General features: G+C 39.7%; 1 protein-coding gene and 1 non-coding gene across 16 annotated transcripts in view; both read left to right on the top strand.

The window, feature by feature from the left end:
- TAF1 (TATA-box binding protein associated factor 1) overlaps positions 1–22,903 on the top strand; it is a 105,281-nt gene that overhangs the window by 45,189 nt on the left and 37,189 nt on the right. For 13 of the 15 annotated variants that reach the window (XR_009500366.1, XM_059911829.1, XM_059911839.1 and 10 more), the window contains 9 exons: positions 834–999; positions 2,727–2,938; positions 6,079–6,187; positions 6,398–6,496; positions 6,788–6,965; positions 10,104–10,171; positions 11,583–11,705; positions 13,510–13,602; positions 13,681–13,765. Coding sequence is in view for 14 of the 15 variants with exons in the window: in XM_059911829.1 (XP_059767812.1) it covers positions 834–999; positions 2,727–2,938; positions 6,079–6,187; positions 6,398–6,496; positions 6,788–6,965; positions 10,104–10,171; positions 11,583–11,705; positions 13,510–13,602; positions 13,681–13,765 (1,133 nt within the window). In the remaining variant the exon portion in view is untranslated. Of the gene's footprint in view, positions 1–833; positions 1,000–2,726; positions 2,939–6,078; positions 6,188–6,397; positions 6,497–6,787; positions 6,966–7,984; positions 8,130–10,103; positions 10,172–11,582; positions 11,706–13,509; positions 13,603–13,680; positions 13,766–16,595; positions 16,729–22,903 lie in introns of those variants that run through there. The other 2 variants (XM_059911837.1, XM_059911838.1) reach the window with 2 other exon arrangements.
- LOC132358093 (U6 spliceosomal RNA) lies at positions 16,580–16,686 on the top strand. Its single transcript, XR_009500447.1, has one exon. It is a non-coding gene; the product is annotated as a U6 spliceosomal RNA (small nuclear RNA).

The raw sequence follows: 22,903 nt of genomic DNA on the forward strand, positions 1-22,903 counted from the left end.
ACTTTGTGTGTGCCCTCCAAGAGTGTAATCTCTGTTTGCCCCAGTCCTGTCGACGTCCTGCAATCAATTCCCACTAGGCTTCAAAGTCTGATTCTCTAGGAATTCCTCCTCCCATTGCCGGACCCCCAGGTTGGGAAGCCTGACGTGGGGCTCAGAACCTTCACTCCAGTGGGTGGACTTCTGTGGTATAAGTGTTCGCCAGTCTGTGAGTCACCGACCCACCAGTTATGGGATTTGATTTTACTGTGATGGCACCCCTCCTACCGTCTCATTGTGGCTTCTCCTTTGTCTTTGGATGTGGGGTATCTTTTTTGGTGAGTTCCAGTGTCTTCATGTCGATGATTGTCCAGCAGCAGCTAGTTGTGATTCTGGTGTTCTCACAGGAGGGAGTGAGAGCACGTCCTTCTACTCCACCATCTTGGTTCCTCCTGATGCTTGAGTTTTAGTGACAGGATTCTGCACAGTTGTCCCTGGAAGTCTGTGTTAATTGGGAACCATTTTGCCTTTAGAACTTTGGGTTTGAACAAAGCCAAATCACAGGGAGAATTCCAAATTTGCTGCAAAATAAAGGCATGTTTTTAGTTCCACTGGGTCCTTTGTGTTTTCATTGGTTGGTTGGCAAAAATCTTAGGGACTCCTCAGGGCTTCTCATTCTGAGAGAGGTGCCTCTCTGCTCGTGGAAGACTGATGAGCAGGGTAGATGGGGATGCCAGGTAGCCCCTTTTGTTTCATTCTTGGTGGATTACTTTAGTTCTGAGATGTTTGCTATCAGGACAGTCTTCTTGGTTTAAGTTTGCTTATGGATCTGTGATTTTTTTTTCCCCATTATTTAGTCGTAAATTTGCCCTTTTTGATGAACAGCATCGAGAAGAGATGCGAAAAGAACGGCGGAGGATTCAAGAGCAACTGAGGCGGCTTAAGCGAAACCAGGAAAAGGAGAAGCTTAAGGGTCCTCCTGAGAAGAAGCCCAAAAAAATGAAGGAGCGTCCTGACCTAAAAGTAAGTATATGTGGTGTGATCATAACTAAGAAAGCATACCTTTTCCCTTAGCTTTTGGCATCCTCCCTTACTGGGAATGAGGGCAGTATTGTGGAAAACTAGTTTGAATTGATGTGGCCACTTGGGTGTTATTAGTACTATTGCGACTGCTACTGACAACACCAGACTTGATCTGGTGTCATTGGGTGTCATTTATACTTCATCCATTGGAAATATTTTCTGTGAGTTGAGATAGGTGTGGTGCATTTTTTTTAACATGTACATGTATGTACTTACATGAACACATCTTGTTTTTATTTTTATTTTTTATTTTTTTTTTTTTAATTTTTTTTTTTTAATTTATTTATTTATGGCTGTGTTGGGTCTTCGTTTCCGTGCGAGGGCTTTCTCTAGTTGCGGCAAGCAGGGGCCACTCTTCATTGCGGTGCGCGGGCCTCCCACTATCGCGGCCTCTCTTGTTGCGGAGCACAGGCTCCAGACGCGCAGGCTCAGTAATTGTGGCTCACGGGCCTAGTTGCTCTGCGGCATGTGGGATCTTCCCAGACCAGGGCTCGAACCCGTGTCCCCTGCATTGGCAGGCTGATTCTCAACCACTGCGCCACCAGGGAAGCCCCACATCTTGTTTTTAAATTGCATGTACTAAAAGAAGCAACAGAAAAAAACATACAGGTTGCTTTGCATAATTTAGGTGGGATTCCAGATATTACTGTGCAGTGTAACTGTAACGTGCATCACAGAATGAGGCAACTATATATATGTGTATGGCTGGTTCGCTTTGTTGTGGGGCAGAGACTAGCGCACCATTGTGGGGCAATTATACTGCAATAAAGATGTTAAAAAAAAATTGAGGCAACTGTGGTACAGTGGAAAGAGCCATGGACTCGGAAACAGAAGATCTGGGTTCAGGTTCTTGTTCTGCCATTTAGTAGCTCTGTGACCGTAACCTCTCCAAACCTGTTTTCTCTTCTATAAAATGATACCTGTCTCACACTGGTATTGTATTAAAGTATATAATGCATGAGGAGCACTTTATAAAGTGTAAAATTCTCAACCAGTGTGAGCTGCTGTTAACACGTACTGAGGTCATCAAGTATTTTAATGTTTCTTTCTTCTATGTGATATTATATAAGTATTGTATGATACAGTATTGATCCACTTTACAGATGAAACTGAGGGCAGTTGCAAAAGTAAGATGGAGACTTGGGTTTTTTCAGGTTTTTTGCCACTCTGCATGGCTGTGGGATCTTAGTTCCCTGACCAGGGGTTGAACCCAGGCCTTCTGCAATGAGAGCACGGAGTCCTAACCACTGGACCACCAGGGAATTCCCGGAGACTTGGTATTATTAAGCCTCTTCCTTGAGGCTGGGAATACACCCATGCTGGCTGCCTGTGAGGCTGAATGCAGCCTTGGGCTTCCAATAGCCTTTCTTACGCATATTTAATATTTTCATAGTTTACAACTTAAATTGGGGGTAGAAATCCTCTCCCTTTTCTCCCTCACTTGGTTTTTAAAGTAATGTTCAGTCTCTGGATTTCATTTTGTTTTTAATGTGTCATTTCCATACATGCACTTTTGTCCAGTGCCTTCTGGTTGAAAGGCATATAATGATTGTTAGAATAAAAGTTCTGGGCCTGCCTTTGTTTCTCTTCTACCTTCTGTATATTTCTTAAAGCTAACACAAAGAAGCCTGCTTACCTCTGACGTGTTGATACTTTTCCTTTTGCAGCTGAAATGTGGGGCTTGTGGTGCCATTGGGCACATGAGAACAAACAAATTCTGCCCCCTTTATTATCAAACAAATGCTCCACCTTCCAACCCTGTTGCCATGACAGAGGAGCAGGAGGAAGAGTTGGAGAAGACAGTCATTCATAATGATAATGAAGAACTTATCAAGGTTGAAGGGACCAAGATTGTCTTAGGGAAACAGCTAATTGAGAGGTAAGAGATAGCAGGTGGGAGAGATCTGTTGGAGGTTGGTGATATCAATGGGTGGCAGGGGTGGATGTGATGTGTTCTCTGAAGTGGAATGTAGGACATAGGAACTTTGATGGATTTTCCTCACTAATTGTTGCCGGTAATGAAAATTAGTCTTGTGAAGCACTCATTAAGCTCCACCACTTGCCCTTGGGCATGCTGCCTAACTTTTCTGAGTCTTAGTTTCCTTATTTACAAAATAAAATCACCCTTACAATGGTAGCTATGAAGGTAAAATGAGGGAGACTATATAAAAAATGTAGTATAGTGCCTGGCATATAGTAGATGCTCTTCCTATTCTACTTCCAGCACTTGTAATATTTGTAAGGTCCCTGATCTCAGATGTTCTGATAATGGACCATCCAAAAAGATTAAGGAGACAAACTGTGCTTATACTTATCTGTCTCTTGCCCTCAGAGAATTTGATAATCAAGTAGAAAAGTTTTTAAATAAAAAAAAATTCTCCCCTAAATTTTTAGTTTGAAAATTGCAAACCTACAGAAAAGCTGAAGAAATAATAAAGTTTGTTGTTCCTCTAAATTCACCAGCTGTTAACATTTGTCACATTTGTTTCATCTTTATATATCTAAAACATTTTCTTTCTGCTGAAGCATTTGGAAGTTTTAGGCATCATGGCATTTCACTCAGATTCTTTAGCACACATCTCCTAAGAATAAAGATGTGGCAAACATGATACTATTCCTACACGTAAGAAAATTAACATTAATTCAATAGGATCTAATATTCAGTCCTTATTCAAATTTCCCCAGTTGTCTCAACGTCCTTTATTGCCTGCCCCTCACCCCCCTTCAGGATCCAATTCCAGTTCAAACATTAAGTATTTTGAGTCTCTCTTAATCTAGAACTGTCCTCCCCACCTTTTTGGTTTTCATGACTTTGAATGTTTTGAAGAGTCCAGGCCAATGGTCTCATAAAATATTCCACATTCTGGATTTGTCTGTTTTCCCATTGATTATATTCAGAGTAAATGTCTTTGGCAAGATTACAACATAGGTGGTATTATGTACTTACTGCACCACATCAGGAAGCAGATAACGTCAGGTTTTCTCAGTATTTTGATTATCTTATTAAAGTGTTAATCCCCAGATTCCTCTATAATAAAGGTATGTTTTTTCCATTGTAATTAATATGTGGGTGAATATCCTGGTTTTTTTTTTTAATTATTTTTTTTTGGCTGTGTTGTGTCTCCATTGCTGCACGTGGGCTTTCTCTAGTTGTGGCAAGTGGGGGCTACTCTTCATTGCGGTGCGTGGGCTTCTTGTTGCAGTGGCTTCTCTTATTGCGGAGCACGGGCTCTAGGCGTGCAGGCTTCAGTAGTTGCAGCATGCGGGCTCAGTAGTTGTGGCACGTGGGCTCTAGGGCACACGGGCTTCAATAGTTGTGGCGTGCAGGCTCAGTAGTAGTTGTGGCTCGTGGGCTTAGTTGCTCTGCAGCATGTGGGATCTTCCCGGACCAGGGATCAAACCCGTGTCCCCTGCATTGACAGACGGATTCTTAACCACTGCACCACCAGGGAAGTCCCTTTTTTTTTCAGTAGCTTGAAACAACATACATTTATTATCTCACAGTTTCTATGGGTCAGGAGTCTGGGCACAGCTCAGCTGGGTCCTCTGCTCAGAGGCTGCCTTCAAGGTGTCACTAGGGACTGTGGTCTATCCTGCTAACAATCTTTCTCTCAATAGTTTTAACATCCATTGATGATCATTACCTGATAACTCAGTTATTACATTGGGGGTTGCTTAATGGTGGTTTTTCTAATTCTTTTCATTCTTTCTACATTAACTGGCATTCTGTGAAGAGCTTCCCCCTCCCTTTTTTTGTTTGGGTATTACTATAGATTCTGAAATTCTTTCTTTTGGAAACTTTAATATATTAAAATCTATTAACATCATTATTAATTTTGATGGCCAGATTGCCCCAAATTTGATCCCTTCAAGCCTGACCTGTGTCCTTTTGAAATGACCCTATAAATTTTGAAAACTTCTTTGCTTTTTGGCACGAGATGTTCCAGGCTGTCCTTGAAATTTCCCTGTCCCAGACCCAGAATCAGCCATTTCTCAGGGAGTCCTGGTCCCTTTTATTGGGGAATGGTATTTAGAAACCAATATCTAGGTGTTAGGTATGCTCATTGCCACTGAGATGTCATTGCTTCTAGGCCCTTAGTAGACAGAACTAGGAAATATACATATATTGTAAATCACAACTTCATATCAATACCTCCAATTCAAATTGTATCTACAGCTTCTTCCTCATCTTCCTCCGTTTCATATTTTTATCCTTTCTTTGGTTCCCAACATCAATATATTTATTCATTTGCTCTGTCCTATGATATGTACAAAATAGTTTGAGAATTACAATACCAATACTACTACCAACAACAAATCTGTACAGTAGGTTCAAGGTGTTTTCTGTAATTTGTTGTCCTTGGATTATATGCCACTGAAGTTGTACAGTCAGGGTATTATATTCAAAATATATTTGAATTCTTTTTTGAGTATATAATTTTTAATTAATTTGATATGCAGTTATATTCATTTGTTTCTGTTTCTGTTTAGATTTGAGGGTTGTTTTCCATCCTCGTTAATTTAATTTATCAATATCTATAGTAGTCACGTCTTGAAGCACATTAGAAAAGGAAAATGTAGTATCTTGATCCCATATGATGGAAGGGAAAAAGGTGGATGGGCTTTTAATGATTGAGGGAGACTCAAATTAGTTTTTCTTTTCAAACCTGCTTTAATTTCTTCCTTGTTTCTATTCTGAGTAAGTTAAATTTCCTAGCCCTTTAACCCAAAGATAGAATGTTGGAGCTGGGAGGATTCTTGAAATTCCTTTAGCCTAGTTCCCTTATCTTCCAAATAGGAAACTGAGGTGAAGTTGTGGCTTGCCTAGTTCTTTATTAATTTGGAGATCCTATGAGGCCTTGCCTGATCTGAGCCTTAGAATGTGGATGTCTGGCCTTTGGTTTGGCTTTTTCCTCCCCAGGCTCATGCTCAGGTACTTTGGACTTTTTCATTGTAATTGCTTTTTTTCTGGGGACTAGAAATAGGGACTGCACACTATGAAAGTGTTATTGATTGCAGTGCAGATGAGGTTCGCAGAAAATCTCTGGTTCTCAAGTTCCCTAAGCAGCAACTTCCTCCCAAGAAGAAACGGCGAGTTGGAACCACTGTTCACTGTGACTATTTGAATGTGAGTATTGGCATTGCTGCTTTCTGACCAGATAGGGTTCTCATTAATTCCCCCAGCCCTCTAAGCCATGGCCCTGATATAGCCTTAGTTTCTCTCCCTTTGGCCTTGCCCTGAGAATTACGTGTACTGTTCATTACAGGGTTTCCAAAATATATATTTATTGTGTTTATTTTTTTTTTAATCTAAAGAAGCATTCTTATTTTTCCTTAGAGACCTCATAAGTCCATTCACCGGCGCCGGACAGACCCCATGGTGACATTGTCATCCATTTTGGAGTCTATCATCAATGACATGAGAGATCTTCCAAATGTGAGTTCATTGCATTCAGATCTACAGTATGGGTGGCAAGGCTGTTCTGTGTGATTTCAGATAGATGGCAGTAGAGTGTAGTCCTAGGAACCTGGAACTCCTAAGTCTTTGGGATATAGTTTTTCATTTATTTTTTAACAGTTTAGTAGAGGAAACAGACCTGCTCCATCTAGAAAGATTCCTTTGAGAGTTGATGGCCAGGTAGAGACAGGTAAGATGTGAGAGAGTCTTCAGGAATTGGTCTGGCAACTGTTCTTTGCTCATGGATGATGCTGGTTCTTGTTTGCACAGACGTACCCTTTCCACACTCCAGTCAATGCAAAGGTTGTAAAGGACTACTACAAAATTATCACCCGACCAATGGACTTACAGACGCTCCGTGAAAATGTGCGTAAACGCCTCTACCCATCTCGGGAAGAGTTCAGAGAGCATTTGGAGCTAATTGTGAAAAATAGTGCAACCTACAATGGTAAGAATCACCTGTTCTTTGACTGCAAAGGTCACCTTTCAGATCCTTATTTATCCCTTACTAGTCCTAAATTTAGACTAGATTGGACTGACTGAAAGGACCTACAATGTATTAGTGCATTTTGGGGTTATGAAAATCAGGTAATGTACATTTTAATCATTTAATAAGTATTGCTTCTTTTTATTCCCACTTTTTTATGTATCCTCTAGAGAATTTAGAGAATCTGTTGAAATGAAACAATTGCATGAGAAGCAGTGGGAGATAGGAGTGAGCCTAAGTAAACAGAAGGGAGGGGCATTCAGTGTGGATGGAACCCCCACAGAGTATGTGCTTGTTGACCATATTTGTCTTTGAGTTGGTCTACAAATCTGTTATGGGGGCTGTTATATGTCTACTTTGCTCAAAAGCTGGAAAGGCAAGGAGGAAGAAATCTGTTTTCTGAGTCTTAAAGAGTTCAAGCAACAGTATAGCTTCTGCATGTAGAGGATAAAGTTTTCTGGTTTCCAGTTGTATCCTTAGTGTAGGGATTAAGGTTACAGATAGAGTATGAACTATGGCTCTGCCAGTTACTAACTGAGTTACCTTAGACAACTTATTTAACCTCTCATAGCCTCTTCAGTTTTCTTACCTGCACACATGGGACAATAGTAGTACCTAGATTTTAATACGTTTCACAAGCAGGCCTGACCCATTTATCTAGTCTCATCTCCAGTGACTGGCTCCCAGACCTACTATAGATAGAGACTCCTGCTATGCTCTATGTTGTATTTAACTAAATATCCTATACCATGTCTTCATGCCTTTGTACAGTATTTGCCCTTTGTCTGGAGTGCCCTTTATTCCATTTCCATTCATATTTCCAGACCAACTCATATCATCTCTGCATGAAGACTTATTCAGATTGCCCAAAGCAATCCTCTGTGCCCCCCCTAACACAATTAAATCAAGTTTTATAGCTCTTATGTGTTATATATAATTGTTTATATATCTGATTTTCCCATCACTTTGTGACCTCCTAGAGAGACTATTCATCTTTGTATTCCAAGGGCCTAGCAGAGTACCAGACACATACAAAGGAAGAATAAATTTATTAGTCCCAACTGTCATTCAAGGTGACAAGGATAAATGCATAAACAAAAATCAGCTTGGAAGGGGAATGGGAAGGTAAGAGTTGACTTTGAAAATACAGAGCTTGAGGTACTTGTGGGTCATTTAGGTGGCAGTGTTCGTAAAAATTTGGAAATTTAAGTTATGACTTTCACCACGTCACCCTCTAACTCAATCTTCCTTCTTCCTCATACCCAAATGCGGATAATAGTGTTAACAGTAGTAGTGCCACCATTGCTAGTATTGCTGTCCATCTAGTTGTACAACCTAGAAATGTTGGCCATTGTTATTCCACTCTCCCTGACCTATACTCATAGATCACTAAGTTGCATAAATTGTACCTTCTAAATTTTGCCGGAATACATCCCCTTCCTTTTGGTCTCCATTGCTAGTATCTTAGTTGAAGCCCTTGTCGTCTCTTGTTTGACCTCTTGCAATAGCTTCCAAACTTTCTCTCTGCTGCTTGCCTTAATTCTTCATACTGTTGACAGGGTATTTTTTTCTGATACACAAATTTGAAAAATTACTCTCTAGCTTAAAATCTCCAGTGCCTTTGTATCTCCTATGAGACCATTGTAATATGTCCCTTCTTGCCTTTCCAAGTTGCATTTCCTATTTCTCCTCCACACATACCTGCCTGTATTCCAGTTGTACCAAACTACTTGTGATTCCTGTTGTGAAATTTATTGTTTCATGTTTCCATGAATTTGCTTACTTAGCATGTTTTTGCATACTTTTTCCTCCCTCTGGAATGTTTTTCAGCCCTACTGTCTACCTGATAGACTTCTCTTGTTTTAATAACACTGCTCGATTGTCATTCACAACAAGCCTTCCCTACTCCTCCCTGGTACTCAGATTTAATTGTTGTAAAACAACTTAAAACACGTTGCAACCCCTCCATAGTTCGTAGTAATCAGTGTATTCCTCTATTTGCACTTACACTCACTTTTTAAAAACTTTATTATGGAAATTGTTAGGCATATACAGAAGTAGAGAGAAAGTAAATAAACTTCAGTGCACCTATTCACCCAGTTCCACAATCACCAGCATATATGGCCAGTCTTGTTCATTGTTTAGCCTGTATTTCCAGACATCATATCACTTCATCTGTAGATACTTCAAGCACTTACACCCTGTCTTGCAATGCTTTATTTTCGTATCATTTTCTTTGACTAAACCAAGAACTCTCTAAGGTAGGGACTGTGTCTTATTTTCCCTTTATTCTCAACATTGAACATATCACAGACAGTCATTAAACAGTTGTTGAATGAATAAACAAATCCCTGTTAACTAATTAATAAGTAGTTGGGAAAAGAGCTGAGTTTTAGGCTCTGGGGAGCACTTACACGAAAGAATTGACAGAGGAAGATAAGAAAGTATACCGAAAGGAAGTAGCCAGAATTACTGTTTTTTTACATGAAAATGTTTTCACTATCCCTATGATGAGCTTAAATTAGGGTAGCCATAAGCAGGGAATGTAGGAGATAGTTGGAGGATTCTGTGAAGCTCTTGTTACGGATTTCAGGGAAACTAAAGTAATAGTCTGAGGTGGGGTGGAGGTTCTTTTCTGACAAAGGCTTTGGATTAGCCATATGTTGGGTGGACATCACAAACCATGAGTTCTGCAAACAAAAATTGCAGTCACAAATTTTGTATGCTAAGTATGGAAAGATTATAAATCATTCATTGGTCTCCTTAGCCATCCTTAAACAAATTGTCATTCCCCATCCATAGTTTTATTTTCAAGGTATTAAAGGCAACAGTATCGACAGTAGTACTGCTATGTATGGATATACACAAATAAGGGAGAGAGTTAAAATTAGTTTATTCATCCATATTGTGCATCTGCTATGTGTTAGGCACTGAAAAATGGAGATAAGACTGATACATTTGTCTAACCCAGCAGCTAGGCTGGTGCCTGGCACATATTAGGTGATTAAGTAAATGAGTTAAAAATCTGGAGAGGTGTTGGTAGCTATTGCCTCCCATTTTTAGTGGTCCCATCTCTTTTATTGTTCCTCTGTAATCTAGGGCCGAAGCACTCATTGACCCAGATCTCTCAATCCATGCTGGATCTCTGTGATGAAAAACTTAAAGAGGTAAGACATTTAAAATGAGAGAAAAGCAGTAGAATGAAGCTGGCAGGTACCAGTATTGAGGAAGTAGGGAATGTAACAGAAGGAAGAGTAGAGAAATGAGGGAGTAGCCGGTCTTTTGTACGTTAGAGTCTGGAGGGGACCTTAGAAATCATGTAGTCTAATCCTTCCCTTTTGTAGATGGAAAAACTGAGGTCCATAGAAGAAACTAATTTGTCTTGGGCATCATGGCTATTAAATAGTAGGGCTACGATTAAAATATAAAATCCACATAACTCTTTAGAAAGGGCCAAGGAAATTGACTTCCCAGGAAGTCAGCTGAAGCTAAGGGACTGTTTTGGCAGGGAGAAATTTTAATTTTTAAAAGATAATCTATCTGTATTTCATCTTCTTAACAACAAAAAAAATGGTACCTTAATAGGCTTAAAAAATATAAGTATGATGATGTTAATATTGAAGTAGAAATTCCATAAAAGAGGATAACCAAATGGCCAGTAAACATGAAAAGATTCTCAACTTGATTGATCATTGGGGAGATACAAATTTTTTTTTTTAATTTTTAAATTTATTTTTATTTTTTGGCTGTGTTGGGTCTTCGTCCCTGTGCAAGGGCCCTGTCCAGTTGCGGCGAGCGGGGGCCACTCTTCATCGCGGTGCGCGGGCCTCTCACTGTCGCGGCCTCTCCCGCTGCGGAGCACAGGCTCCAGACACTCAGGCTCAGTAGTTGTGGCTCACGGGCCTAGCCGCTCGGCAGCATGTGGGATCCTCCCAGACCAGGGCTCGAACCCGTGTCCCCTGCACTGGCAGGCGGACTCCCAACCACTGCGCCACCAGGGAAGCCCGGGGAGATACAGATTTAAACCATGATTAGTTAACACTGCATACCTCCCTTAGAAAGGCTAAAATTTAAAAAGACAAAAAAACAAAAGACTGAGTTTTAGTGAGTGAGGATATGGAGCAGTTGACACACAAACTTTTTCCTAGTACAGTCTAAAATGAATTTATTGGGTTAGATTCCCTTACACAAAAGTCACTACTCAACAATAATGTGTTCAGTGCTTTCAGCAATAGTTTTATGGCAAAAGCAGTCTGATAATTAAAACTTAATTTGGTGAAGATGTGTTTGTTGTGGGAGCTAAGCTATTGATGCCCAGGGATGTATATTTTTGATGTTCTACAAGAATAGAAGATAGAATACCTAAAGGAATTGGTCAGTACATCTCTTTTGATCCTTTTACTGGAATATTATTTCTCTTATCTGGACTTTTTGTCTGGAACTGAATAGACCACAATTCAAAGTTAGGCTTTTTGGGAGAAGGGCAATAGACAACTGAACCTTAAATTATCCTTAATACTCTATGGTGATTATACCTCAGGGAAACCCCTGCCTTTCCTTTGCTTTGTTTCATGTCAGAAAGAAGACAAATTGGCTCGTTTAGAGAAAGCTATCAACCCCTTGCTGGATGATGATGACCAAGTGGCATTTTCTTTTATTCTGGACAACATTGTCACCCAGAAAATGATGGCAGTTCCAGATGTAAGTGGTCTGTGTGTTAAATATTGTGAAGATAGTACAGGGGAGAGGAAAGGGTGAAAGGATGTATGCATGTGTATGTATGTTGGAGAGTCTGGAGCGTGGTGTTTGTCAATTCAACATGGTATATAATTTTAAAAAGAAACCGTTTTGCTCTGTGAGTGCATTATTGAAATCAAAGAGGCCAGGAATCTGTGATATAGAGAGGTTCTTTATACCTGTTGTTGGCATTCAGTATTTTAATGCTCCTGAATAGCCCTGGAGAGAAATTAGGATGCCAGCTAATGGGAGGTTTTGGATTTAGAGGTGCTTCTTAACAAATGAGAGTTTGATAATTACCCAGCATTCATTGTCTTTTTATTTATTTATTTATTTATTTATTTATTTATTTATTTATTTATTTATTTTTGGCTGCGTTGGGTCTTCGTTGCTGCGCGCGGGCTTTCTCTAGTTGTGGTGAGCGGGGGCTACTCTTTGTTGCAGTGTGCAGGCTTCTCATTGCGGTGGCTTCTCTTGTGGAGCACAGGCTCTAGGCGTGCGGGCTTCGGTAGTTGCGGCACACGGGCTCAGTAGTTGTGGCGCACAGGCCCTAGAGTGCAGGCTCAGTACTTGTGGCTCACGGGCTTAGTTGCTCCGAGGCATGTGGGATCTTCCCAGACCAGGGCTCGAACCCATGTCTCCTGCATTGGCAGGCGGATTCTTAACCACTGTGCCACCAGGGAAGTCCCGCGTTTGTTGTTTTTTGTTTCATTTTTTGTCTTGCAACTTTATGGCAGGGGTACTATGTTGATTCTGTGTATCATTTTGTTGTAATGATCCTCCCTAGGGAATTCTGAACTGAGTTTCCTTTTCTGTTGTAGGCGTATGTTGTGTATGCAGTAACGCTATAAACCAGAGTCCCCAATCTTTTTGGCACCAGGGACCGGTTTCGTGGAAGACAATTTTTCCACGGATGGTGGGTGGGGGACGGTTTCAGGATGATTCAAGCGCATTACATTTATTGTGTACTTTATTATTATTACATTGTAATGTATAATTAAATAATTACACAACTCACCATGATGCAGAATCAGTGGGAGGCCTGAGCTTGTTTTCACTTGCCACTCACTGATAGGGTTTTGATATGCGTCTGCAAGCCGTTGATTTATTATGGTCTCTGTGCAGTCAAACCTCTCTGCTAATTATCATTAATTATCATCTGCTAATCTGTATTTGCAGCCACTCCCCAGCGCTAGCATCATCACCTCAGCTTCACCTCAGATCATCAGGCATTAGATTCTCATAAGGAGCGTGCAACCTAGATCCCTCACATGCGCAGTTCACAGTAGGGTTCACGCTCCTGTGAGAATCTGATGCCGCTGCTGATCTGACAGGAGTCGGAGCTCAGGCGGTAATGCGAGCGATGGGGAGTGGCTGTAAATACAGATGAAGCTTCACTTGCTCACTCACTTGCCTGCCCGACGCTCACCTCTTGCTGTGCGGCCCGGTTCCTAACAGGCCACGGGCCGGTACCGGTCCATGGCCTAGGGGTTGGGGACCCCTGGTGTAAACCTTCTGCATGGGACAAGGGAATGAGAGATTTTAATTGTGAATATAGAGTAGGGATCCTTACCCTACCAGGGCACATGAACCCATAAAGGAATCCCCTTAAATTATATGCAAAGTTTTGTATGATTATGTGTCTTTCTGGGAAAAGGGTCCATAGCTTTTGTCGGAGTCTTAAGAATATTTGTGACCCAGTGAAGTTTGAGAATCTCTGGTATAAAGAATGGTTTCCATTTAATTTCTCATGCTTTCTTTTTGCTAGTCTTGGCCATTTCATCACCCAGTTAATAAGAAGTTTGTTCCAGATTATTACAAAGTGATTGTCAGTCCAATGGATTTAGAGACCATACGTAAGGTGAGTGATTTGGTCTAAAATGTCTTTTGGGAACCAAGTAACTTTGTGTATCTGAGTCCCTGATTCTTTTAATCACAGAATATCTCCAAGCACAAGTATCAGAGTCGGGAGAGCTTTCTAGACGATGTCAACCTTATTCTGGCCAACAGTGTTAAATACAATGGTGGGTATTTCTCCTTTTTTTCTCTTTCCATCAATATATCCATCCAACATTAGTTAGCATTATTAAAATTTAAGTGCATAAAGCAGGCTTGAGCCATGATAGTCAGCAGAATCAGTCATGTGACTTACTCTGCATTTTTTTTTAAACAGGCATGTACTTTAGTGTGTTCTGTAAAGTTTGCTAATAACATTTAATGATGAAAAAACAACGTATATTTATTTTCTAAACTTTGGAAAGCACCGAAAAATGAGATGAGAATAAAAATCAAATGGATATTACTTTGGGCCATCACTGCTTTCCATGAGATGTGAAAACTCACCTATGGGTGTGCTTCCTCAGAGCATGGAGTTTTTGCTCAATATGTGAAATGATTGAATAATGTATCTCAGGTGCTGTGCTAGCTACTTAATCTACCAGTGGGAAAGATATCATTGTCCTCATGTCAGTGAAGAGAAACAGTTAAAATGCAGCTTGGCAAGGGCTATATTAGAAGGATGTACAAAGTGCCCTAGAGGAGAGGAAGGAGTACCTTCACCTAAGGGTTAGGGAAGGCTTCATAAACAAGTTAATACAGTTCAGTTTTGAATGGCTCACTTAAGTGAACATCAGTTGAGCACCTAATATGTGTTGGCACTGATAGATGTTACAAATATAAAGTCAAATTAGATATGTTCTCTGCCTCCAAATTGGTTATAGTTTAGTTGGGAAAACAGAAAAGAAAAATTACAGAACTTAAGTATTATGCTAGATGCATTCACAGAGTGCCAAAGGAAAACAGAAACAGGATATCTAAATCAGAGTGGGATTAGAGGAAGCTTTCGGGAAGGGAGTTTTCTTAAGCTGAGTTCTAAAGATCAATGGAGTTTGCTAACCAAAAAATGAGGAGAAAGGGTTCTAGGCAGGGAGAAGAGCAATATATGAAGGCACAGGGACCTGAAATTACATCTTGGGTTTAAGAAACAAGTTATTGGGGTTGCAGTTAAGTGTACATGTTGATGAATGACTGGTTATATATAGAGAAGTAGACAGGTGTCAAATCATAAGAGGGCCTAGTGTATGCCGTGTGTCATACTTAAGAGCTTTTACATTATCCTAAATGGAAAAACGTTGAAAGAATTAGGCAGCAAAATGACAATCCCAAATAACTCCTGAAGCAAAACGGAAGAGGGAGCTAAGGGCATTTGAGAGAATTGCCTAGCATACTGAGGTCTCAGCTAAAAATCCACCTGATTGTATGACTTTTCTGCACAATATTCAGGAACCCAAGTAGTGTGGCTGTTAAGTTTGCCACATAGAAGGGACAGAGAATTAGAAAGAGGAGGTGACGGAGGGGACAACCAGAAAGACAGATGAGGAAATGGGTATTCTGGGCATAGTGAATAGAATATCATGGAGGAATGAAAGAACAGGGCAAGTTCAAGGAACTGTACTTGACTAGAACCTATATATTTCATTAAGAGAAGTGGTAGGAGGGCTTCCCTGGTGGCGCAGTGGTTGCAAATCCGCCTGCCAATGCAGGGGACACGGATTCGATCCCTGGTCCGGGAAGATCCCACATGCCGCGGAGCAACTAAGCCCGTGCGCCACAACTACTGAGCCTGTGCTCTAGAGCCTGTGAGCCACAACTACTGAAGCCCACATGCCTAGAGCCCGTGCTCTGCAACAGGAGAAGCCACCGCAATGAGAAGCCCGCGCACCGCAACAAAGAGTAGCCCCCGCTCGCCGCAACTAGTGAAAAACCCGCGCGCAGCAGCGATGACCCAACACAGCCAAAAATAAATAAATAAAATAAATAAATTAAAAAAAAAAAAAAGAGAAGTTGTAGGAGATGAGCCTTCCACTTTTGTTCCATCTGGGTTGCGTTAAAAGAATCTGCATCGTCCCTTGTGCCCTTCTTATTGCTGATTGGAAAGTGGAAATGACTTCTGTCAGGTCATTTATTTCTCCATTATTGTCTCCTGAAAGCACCTAAAGCTAATCAGCCAAAATTCTGGTAATAGAAGTTGGCAGGCTCACAGGTGTCTAAAAATGAGTATAACAAGTAATAAGCAAGCAAGAGTGTTACAGAGAGGATGCTTGGCCTGGTAATGGCTGCCTGAAGATAGAGGGCAGATTTATGAGGAGCTTATGTAAGGCAACAAGAAAAACCCAGAAGATGCTAATTGAAATGAGAAGAGGGCAGATGGACAAATCACAGAAGACAAAAATTAAATACCAAGTGAAAATGAATATTCAGTTGTACCTAGTAATCAAAGAAATGCAAATTGAAACAGACCATTTTTTTGCCTATTAGATGAGCTCAATTTCTCTTTTTTTTTTTTCAATTTCTTTTTTAATGGAAGTATTCAAAATGCTAGTGAGACAGGTACTCTCACATATGTTGTTGGCAGTGTAACATTGTTAGACATTTTTAGAAAGCTCTTTGACAGCATTGAGACTTAAAAATAGTTAAGTGAACAGACTTTATAGTCAGGTAGACTTGAATTTGAATATTGGCCCCACCACTTCATAGCACTGTGACTTTGGACAAGTAACTTAGACTCTGCTTTCTTTTCTGTAAAATGGGGAAAATAATAATACCCTCCTCAGAGGGCTATCGTGAGGATTAAATAAAATAATGCATGTAAGTGCTTAGCACGTGGTAGGATAATCTACCCTAATCAGAGATATAGACAAAGCTGTTCATGATAATGTCATTTATATTAATTAGAAATAACCTGAACGGTTAATGTAAAGGGAATGACTAGTTATTGTGCCACCTGTATGATGGATTGCTATGTAAAGATTGAAAGCTTATTTTGAAAACTAATGACAGTGCTTACTTTGGCAGCACATATACTAAAATTGGAACGATACAGTGAAGATTAGCATGGCCCGTGCGCAAGGATGACACGCAAATTCGTGAAGCGTTCCATATTTTTTTGTTGTAAAGCAGAAACTAACACACCATTGTAAAGCAATTATACTCCAATAAAGGTGTTAAAAAAAACAAACTAATGACAAAAGTGCTTAGAATGTTAAGTGAGAAAAGCAGAACACATAACTTTATGTCATCTCAGTTATGCTTTTAAGAAAAGATACATAGAAAAAAGATGTGCTGGTGATAAGTGATTATTTCTGAGATGTAAGGTTGCGGTTGCCTTCATTTTCATCTTTTCAAGTTTTCTACTGGTATGGAAGGCAGGAAACTCTTTCATGAGGAGGTGATTTTTGAGCTAAATTTTGAAGGATGATGATTATTGTAGCTAATTCTTTAGTGAGCACCTGCTGTGCCAAGCAAATAGTCAAGTGGAGAAGGGTGGGGAAGAAGTTCCAGGTAGAGAGTGCAAATGCTAAAAAGATGAGAGTGCCTTGGATAGGGCAGTGCAAATAGTTGAGTTTGGCTAGGGTGCAAAGTGGGAGCTAGTTTTGGTGTTAAGAGATTAGTTTTTAAAGTTAGATGGGGCCAAGTAATGAAAGGCCTAGTATGCCTTTAAAAGGACAGACCACCATAACAGGTATTTTAGTAAGATCATTCTGGAAGCTATCTGAAGAATAGATAGGAAGGGAAATGAAATATGGAGACCAGTAAAGAAACTATTGACAGCAGTCCAAGTTAAAAGTACTGAGAGCTTGAACTAAGTTAAGTAGCAATAAGAATGGAAAGATGGGGACAGATGGTAGAGATATTGAGGAAGTAGGATTGATACCTTCATAAATGGTTGGAAGTTGAGGGTATGGGTAAAGGACAGGGAGAATTCAAAATGATGCCAAGTACTCTTATGCTCTTGGTGAGAACATAAATCAGTACAAACTTTTTAGAGGACTATAAATGTGTATTCCCTTTGACTAAGCAAGTTCATCTCTCAAAGGAATACTCCACACAGGTTTGCAAAGGCATACGTACAAATGTACATATGTTTGTAATTGAAACATTGTTTGTAATTGCAAAAATATAGGAGCGTTCTAAATATCCAACAATAGGAAATTGGTTAAATTACGGTACATCTATATGACAGAATACTGTTTAGCCATCAGAATGGTAGATTAGCTAACAAATAAAGCTGTACCTTACATATGCTGATATCAGAATATATCCAAGATATGTACTGTTGAAAACTAGATCACTCAACAGTATTTACAGAAGGAGTTGCAAATTCAGATCCTATGGAGGCCAGACAGGTAACATAAATGGGTAAAACAGGCTCAGTAGGAATGGATGAACTGGAGAGCACATCCCCCATCTAAAGGGCTCAGTCACTATTTTGTTCAATTGTTGTCACAGAGTAGAATTACTAAAGGGAGAGGTGGAGGATAATCTTCACTTTATACTTTTTTGTACTTAGGTGTTTGAATTTTTTTAATTGAGCATGAAATACTTTTGTAATTAAAAATAAAGAAATTTCCGTTTTTTGGAAGGATGGATAAGTCAGATGACATTCAGAATTCTGACTTGGGCAAACTGGTGGTGCCATTGACTAATACAGTTGTCCCTTGATATCTGCAGGGGATTGGTTCCGTGACTCCCATGGATACCAAAATCTACAGTTGCTCAAGTCACTTATATAAAATGGCATAGTATTTGCATATAACCTACACACATCCTCCCATATACTTTTTTTTTTTTTTCTCCCATATACTTTAAATCATCTCTAGATTACCTACAATACCCAATACAATGTAAATGCTGTGTAAGTAGTTATAAATACAATGTAAATAGTTGCCAGTGTGCAGAAAAATCAAGTTTTGCTCTTTGGAACTTTCTGGAATTTTTTTTGCAAATATTTTCAATCTACAGTTGGTTGATTTCCATGGTTGCAGAACCTGTGGATACAGAGGGCTGACTGTAATAGGAAATACAGGAGGAGTGGTTTTGGAGAAAAGTGGTAGAGTTCAATTTGGGCTATCTTGTATTGAGATAGGACATCCAAGTGAAGACTTTCAGTAGGTAGTTAGCTATATAGAGGTCCAAAGCTCAGAAGAGAAGTCTGTACTATTTGTACATATGGATATTTTTTTCAAATCATCAGCATATAAAAATATAAGTGGATGAGCTCAAATAGGGAGTAGGGTACATTCCTTGAACCCCCTGATGCTGTAGGTGAAATATGGTTGTATGTTTTTCAGACCATAGCTTTATCATATTACCAAAGTTGTATGTGACCCAAAAAAGTTAAGAACCACTGTTAAGAGAGAATGTAGGATGAGAATATACTCGACAAATACCAAATCAACATTTAAGGGATCAGGTGGAGAATACTGAGGAGTGACCAGAGTGAAAGAAGGAAAACCAGAAGAGAGTAATGTCCTGGAAACCAAGAGAAGAGGAAAATGGCCAACAGGTGAAGTGCTACGGAGAAGACCAAAGAGAACGGGCATTAGAAGAGCTATTTCAGTGCAGTGGTAGAATCAAAAGCCAGACTACAGAAGATATAAATGAGTGAGAATTAAGTGGAGACTGAAATTTGCCCGTGAAGGGAAGATGGAAGACTGTAATCAATGTTTTGGAGGGGACGAAGGCATTTGGACAGAGGGAACGTTTGTATAGGTGAAAGAGAAGAAAATTAAGAATATAAGATAGGATCCCTATGAGAATGGGAATATAAACATTGAGAAAGTTTCTGCCCAGTAGCCTCTCATTTTCTCTGCAAAGTAGGAAACGGGGTCTTTTGCTAAGAGTGGGTGAGGTGGTTGGGAGAGAGAATTTGAAGAGAAATGTAGATAAGGGTTTGAATTATCTGTTGTAGGAAATTTGAAAAGGAGCTGACTTAGAGACATTTCAGAAACATTGAGCAGCCTTTGAGGGTCCAGCTGAAGTTGGAGATCATTCATTTTTATAACAGCATCAATTGGCACAGTTGGGTAACTTGTCAGTGCTCATCAAACCACGTGAGGAAACAAGGCAGATGGTAGAATTGATTCAGGATTGGGATTTTGTTTCTGGATGTGTCACAAAGATCGGGAATTGATAGTGTTAGCAAGAAAAAAAGAGTTGATGGTTGAGCTTCTCAAACTTTGTCACCAAAGGTCCCTTTATAGCAGAGGATTATGACTACATAGCCTCTAGTTTAGGGGGACTATCCCAAAGCAGCTCTACAAAAGCTTGAAGTTTCTTTGGCAATTCATGTTTTATCTTTTAAATTTATACTGATTTTGTATTAGGCGAAATCTCTTTGTACTTTAACATGTTTCAAATTTCTTACCAAATTATTTTATATCCTCCCCCTCCCCCACCCCCACTCTCACCTCCATCTTCAAGTAAAACTGCTGATGAAGAAAGATAAATGACAGTGATCCTATAGCTTTCTTCAGTATACTGCTACACATTGCCTTAGTTTTTGAACTAAAGCCAGGAGAGGCTTGATAGAGACAGGAGTTAATGGGGATGCAAGTTTCCTTGAGATCAGAGAGAGAGAATGAAAAAACTGGACAGATACAAGGCTGTGATAAGGAAGTGTAGTATGTTGGCATTGAAACTTTCAGAGGTGAAGCAGTTTTTAGTAAAGACAACATTCTGGATATAGTCGTGGATACGTTTGGCTGGAGTGGAGATGCGAACCATTGGCATGAAGATTTGCAAGGATTTTGGATGGGTGGTACATGTGAACGTTAGAGTAACCCACCATGATGGGGAGGGATTTGGAGCCAAGAAGATTGTGCCAGGTGTGCAAGTCCTTGGTGAATGTGAGTAGGTTAATGATGGTGAGTAAAGGTGAAGAGCAAAGATCTCAGACTCAAGTGGCCTATAGGGGCCAGGCAAGTAATGTAAATGAGTGAGGTGGGCCAGGTGTGGATTGTGGTAAACTGGAAGAGTACATATTCTATCTAAAGAGGCTTGTACTTTACTACATCTGATTGTTTTCCTAAGGAGATGAGTATCCAGTGTCACTAGGTATCTTAATTTTTCAGGAGAAGCTGAAAATCTGGATTTGTGTGTGTATGACATTTCCCAATTTTTTCGTATTTGCAAAATAGTTAAAAAAATTTTTTTTAACTGTGCAAGCCAAATAAAAACATCTATCTGCAGGCCAAATCTGGCTCCAAGGCAGCTGGTTTTCAACCTCTGGCATAGTAGAGAACAAGCCTCAAAGTAGGAGGGATTTTTTTCTTTTCCCCAAGGGGAAGTAAATAATAATTTGGTAGCAGCAGTGGACAGCCTGGAAGGCTGTCTTCCCCACATCCTTAACCAGTGGGCGAGAGTGTAAGAAACCTCTGAATAGGGCTGTAAGGGTAAGTGGTGTCATGAGATAAGAAATGTCACATTTTTTATACTAATAGGACACCCATCATGGAGTTGAAGGCACATATGAGATGTTTCCTACCATCAGGTACTATACACAAAATAATACTTTTGTTTAAAACTGTGTTGGTTTGGCCAGATATGAACCTGCCTGTTTCTAATTAACAGTAACAAAGTCCATGTGGAATCTATTCCCTGCTTTAAAATTTTTATTTCAAAACATTTTACTAACCAAAATTAGTAGAATGGTATCTCTAGTTAACATTATTTTGACTCTTTCCATTCAGATCCTTCACACATAATATCACACTGCATAGTGGCGTATTTCCATAGCATTTTATATACCTTCATTGACATATCCCGTATTATCATGTATATGACACATGAGCTATATTGTACGTAGCTAGAATGCTTAACACTAAGGTTATCATCGGGCAACAAGTGGAAGATAAGTAATACTCCAGATGAAACTGCACCTGGAAGTATGCAGTACACATTGGAGGACACAGTCTTGTACTTGAGGTGGTGGTGATGGACTGCACACTGATATCGGAGTTTAGGCCTTTAGGCCTTCCAGATACCACATAGGTACTGAATCAATCTCAGAGCCTCTGTTCATGTTCAAATTACATTTGAAGGAATGTTAATAATCAAGGAAACCCAAAACTTGGGATTGGAACTATTTGCAGTAGTCTTAAAAGGCACACAACATTCCATGTCAGTGAGAGAGTCATACAGATAAAGAAATCCTATCTGAAAAACACAGCCCACATTTTTTACTGGTCTTAACAAAGCCACAAAGTCTTAAGTAGTTGGCAGAGGCCTTAATACTTAACGTTTGATTTAAATTTAAGGTAAACTGCATAGTCTGTACCAATAGATTATGCCGAGCTATTCATGACGAAATCCCTTTTCCCAAAGAATTTCCTAGCAAGTTCCTCCTCCGGTGTTCTTCAAACCAAAAAGTCAACTCCAAGAAGAAGCCATCTTACCTACAATAAGTAGATGATATATCATAAAATCTGAGTGCCTGATGTTTTAGAATGCTCAATAGGACCCTACAATCTAGATTAGATAAAAAATAAATTTACCCAAAAAATCTCTAGGGTAGTTTTTTCCTACACTTTTGTTTGAGTAATTCCCAACCCTGTGTGAGCTCTAATAGTTGTTCTGCTTATAGGACTCTTTCCGGAGTTTTGTCATGTACGTGTGCAGCTTAGTATTCAGCTGAAGACTCAAGAGAGCCTTTCTGAAGATCTTAGGTTATTTTTCTGTGGAGTTCTCTTCTCTCCAGATCTGTCCTGCAATTTACAGCTGTTTTAGCCTCCTCAGACTCCACTATCTGGCTCTATGGCTTAGCGAGACTGCTGTGCTTTTCTTGGGTTTGGCAGAAAGCCAAGGACAATTGTAGGGCTCACTTCCTTTATTTCCTTTCTCCCAAGAATCACAGTCCTATACTTCCTGGTTGGAAACAGTTGTTTCATGTTTTTTCCAGTTTTCCGGTTACAGTGGGAAGACTAGTCCAATAGCAGTTACTCTATCATGCCCAGAGGTCTTTTAGATTTATGGTATTTTCTGACATACAGAAACTTCATTTTTATGTAGTTACATTTATCAGTCTTTGCCTTTATGATTTCTATCTTTGGTATAATTGTTTAAGAGACCTTCCCTACCCCCAAGATATCCAACTGTATTTTTTTCTAATACATATAACATTTTAAACGTTTGAATGTTTATTGATTTTTATAAATAGAATCTAAGGTATAAGGTAAATATCTAACTTATTTTCTCTTCCAAAGGATCAGCCAGTGTCCAAGTTGTATTTATGGAATAGACTATCCTTTTCTACATTAGTACAAAATACCACCTTTATCATATACTGAATTCTTATATATATTCTTGAACCTATTTTGGAGCTT

The sequence above is a fragment of the Balaenoptera ricei genome, chromosome X (assembly GCF_028023285.1).
Source record: "Balaenoptera ricei isolate mBalRic1 chromosome X, mBalRic1.hap2, whole genome shotgun sequence".
Classification (NCBI taxonomy): domain Eukaryota; kingdom Metazoa; phylum Chordata; class Mammalia; order Artiodactyla; family Balaenopteridae; genus Balaenoptera; species Balaenoptera ricei.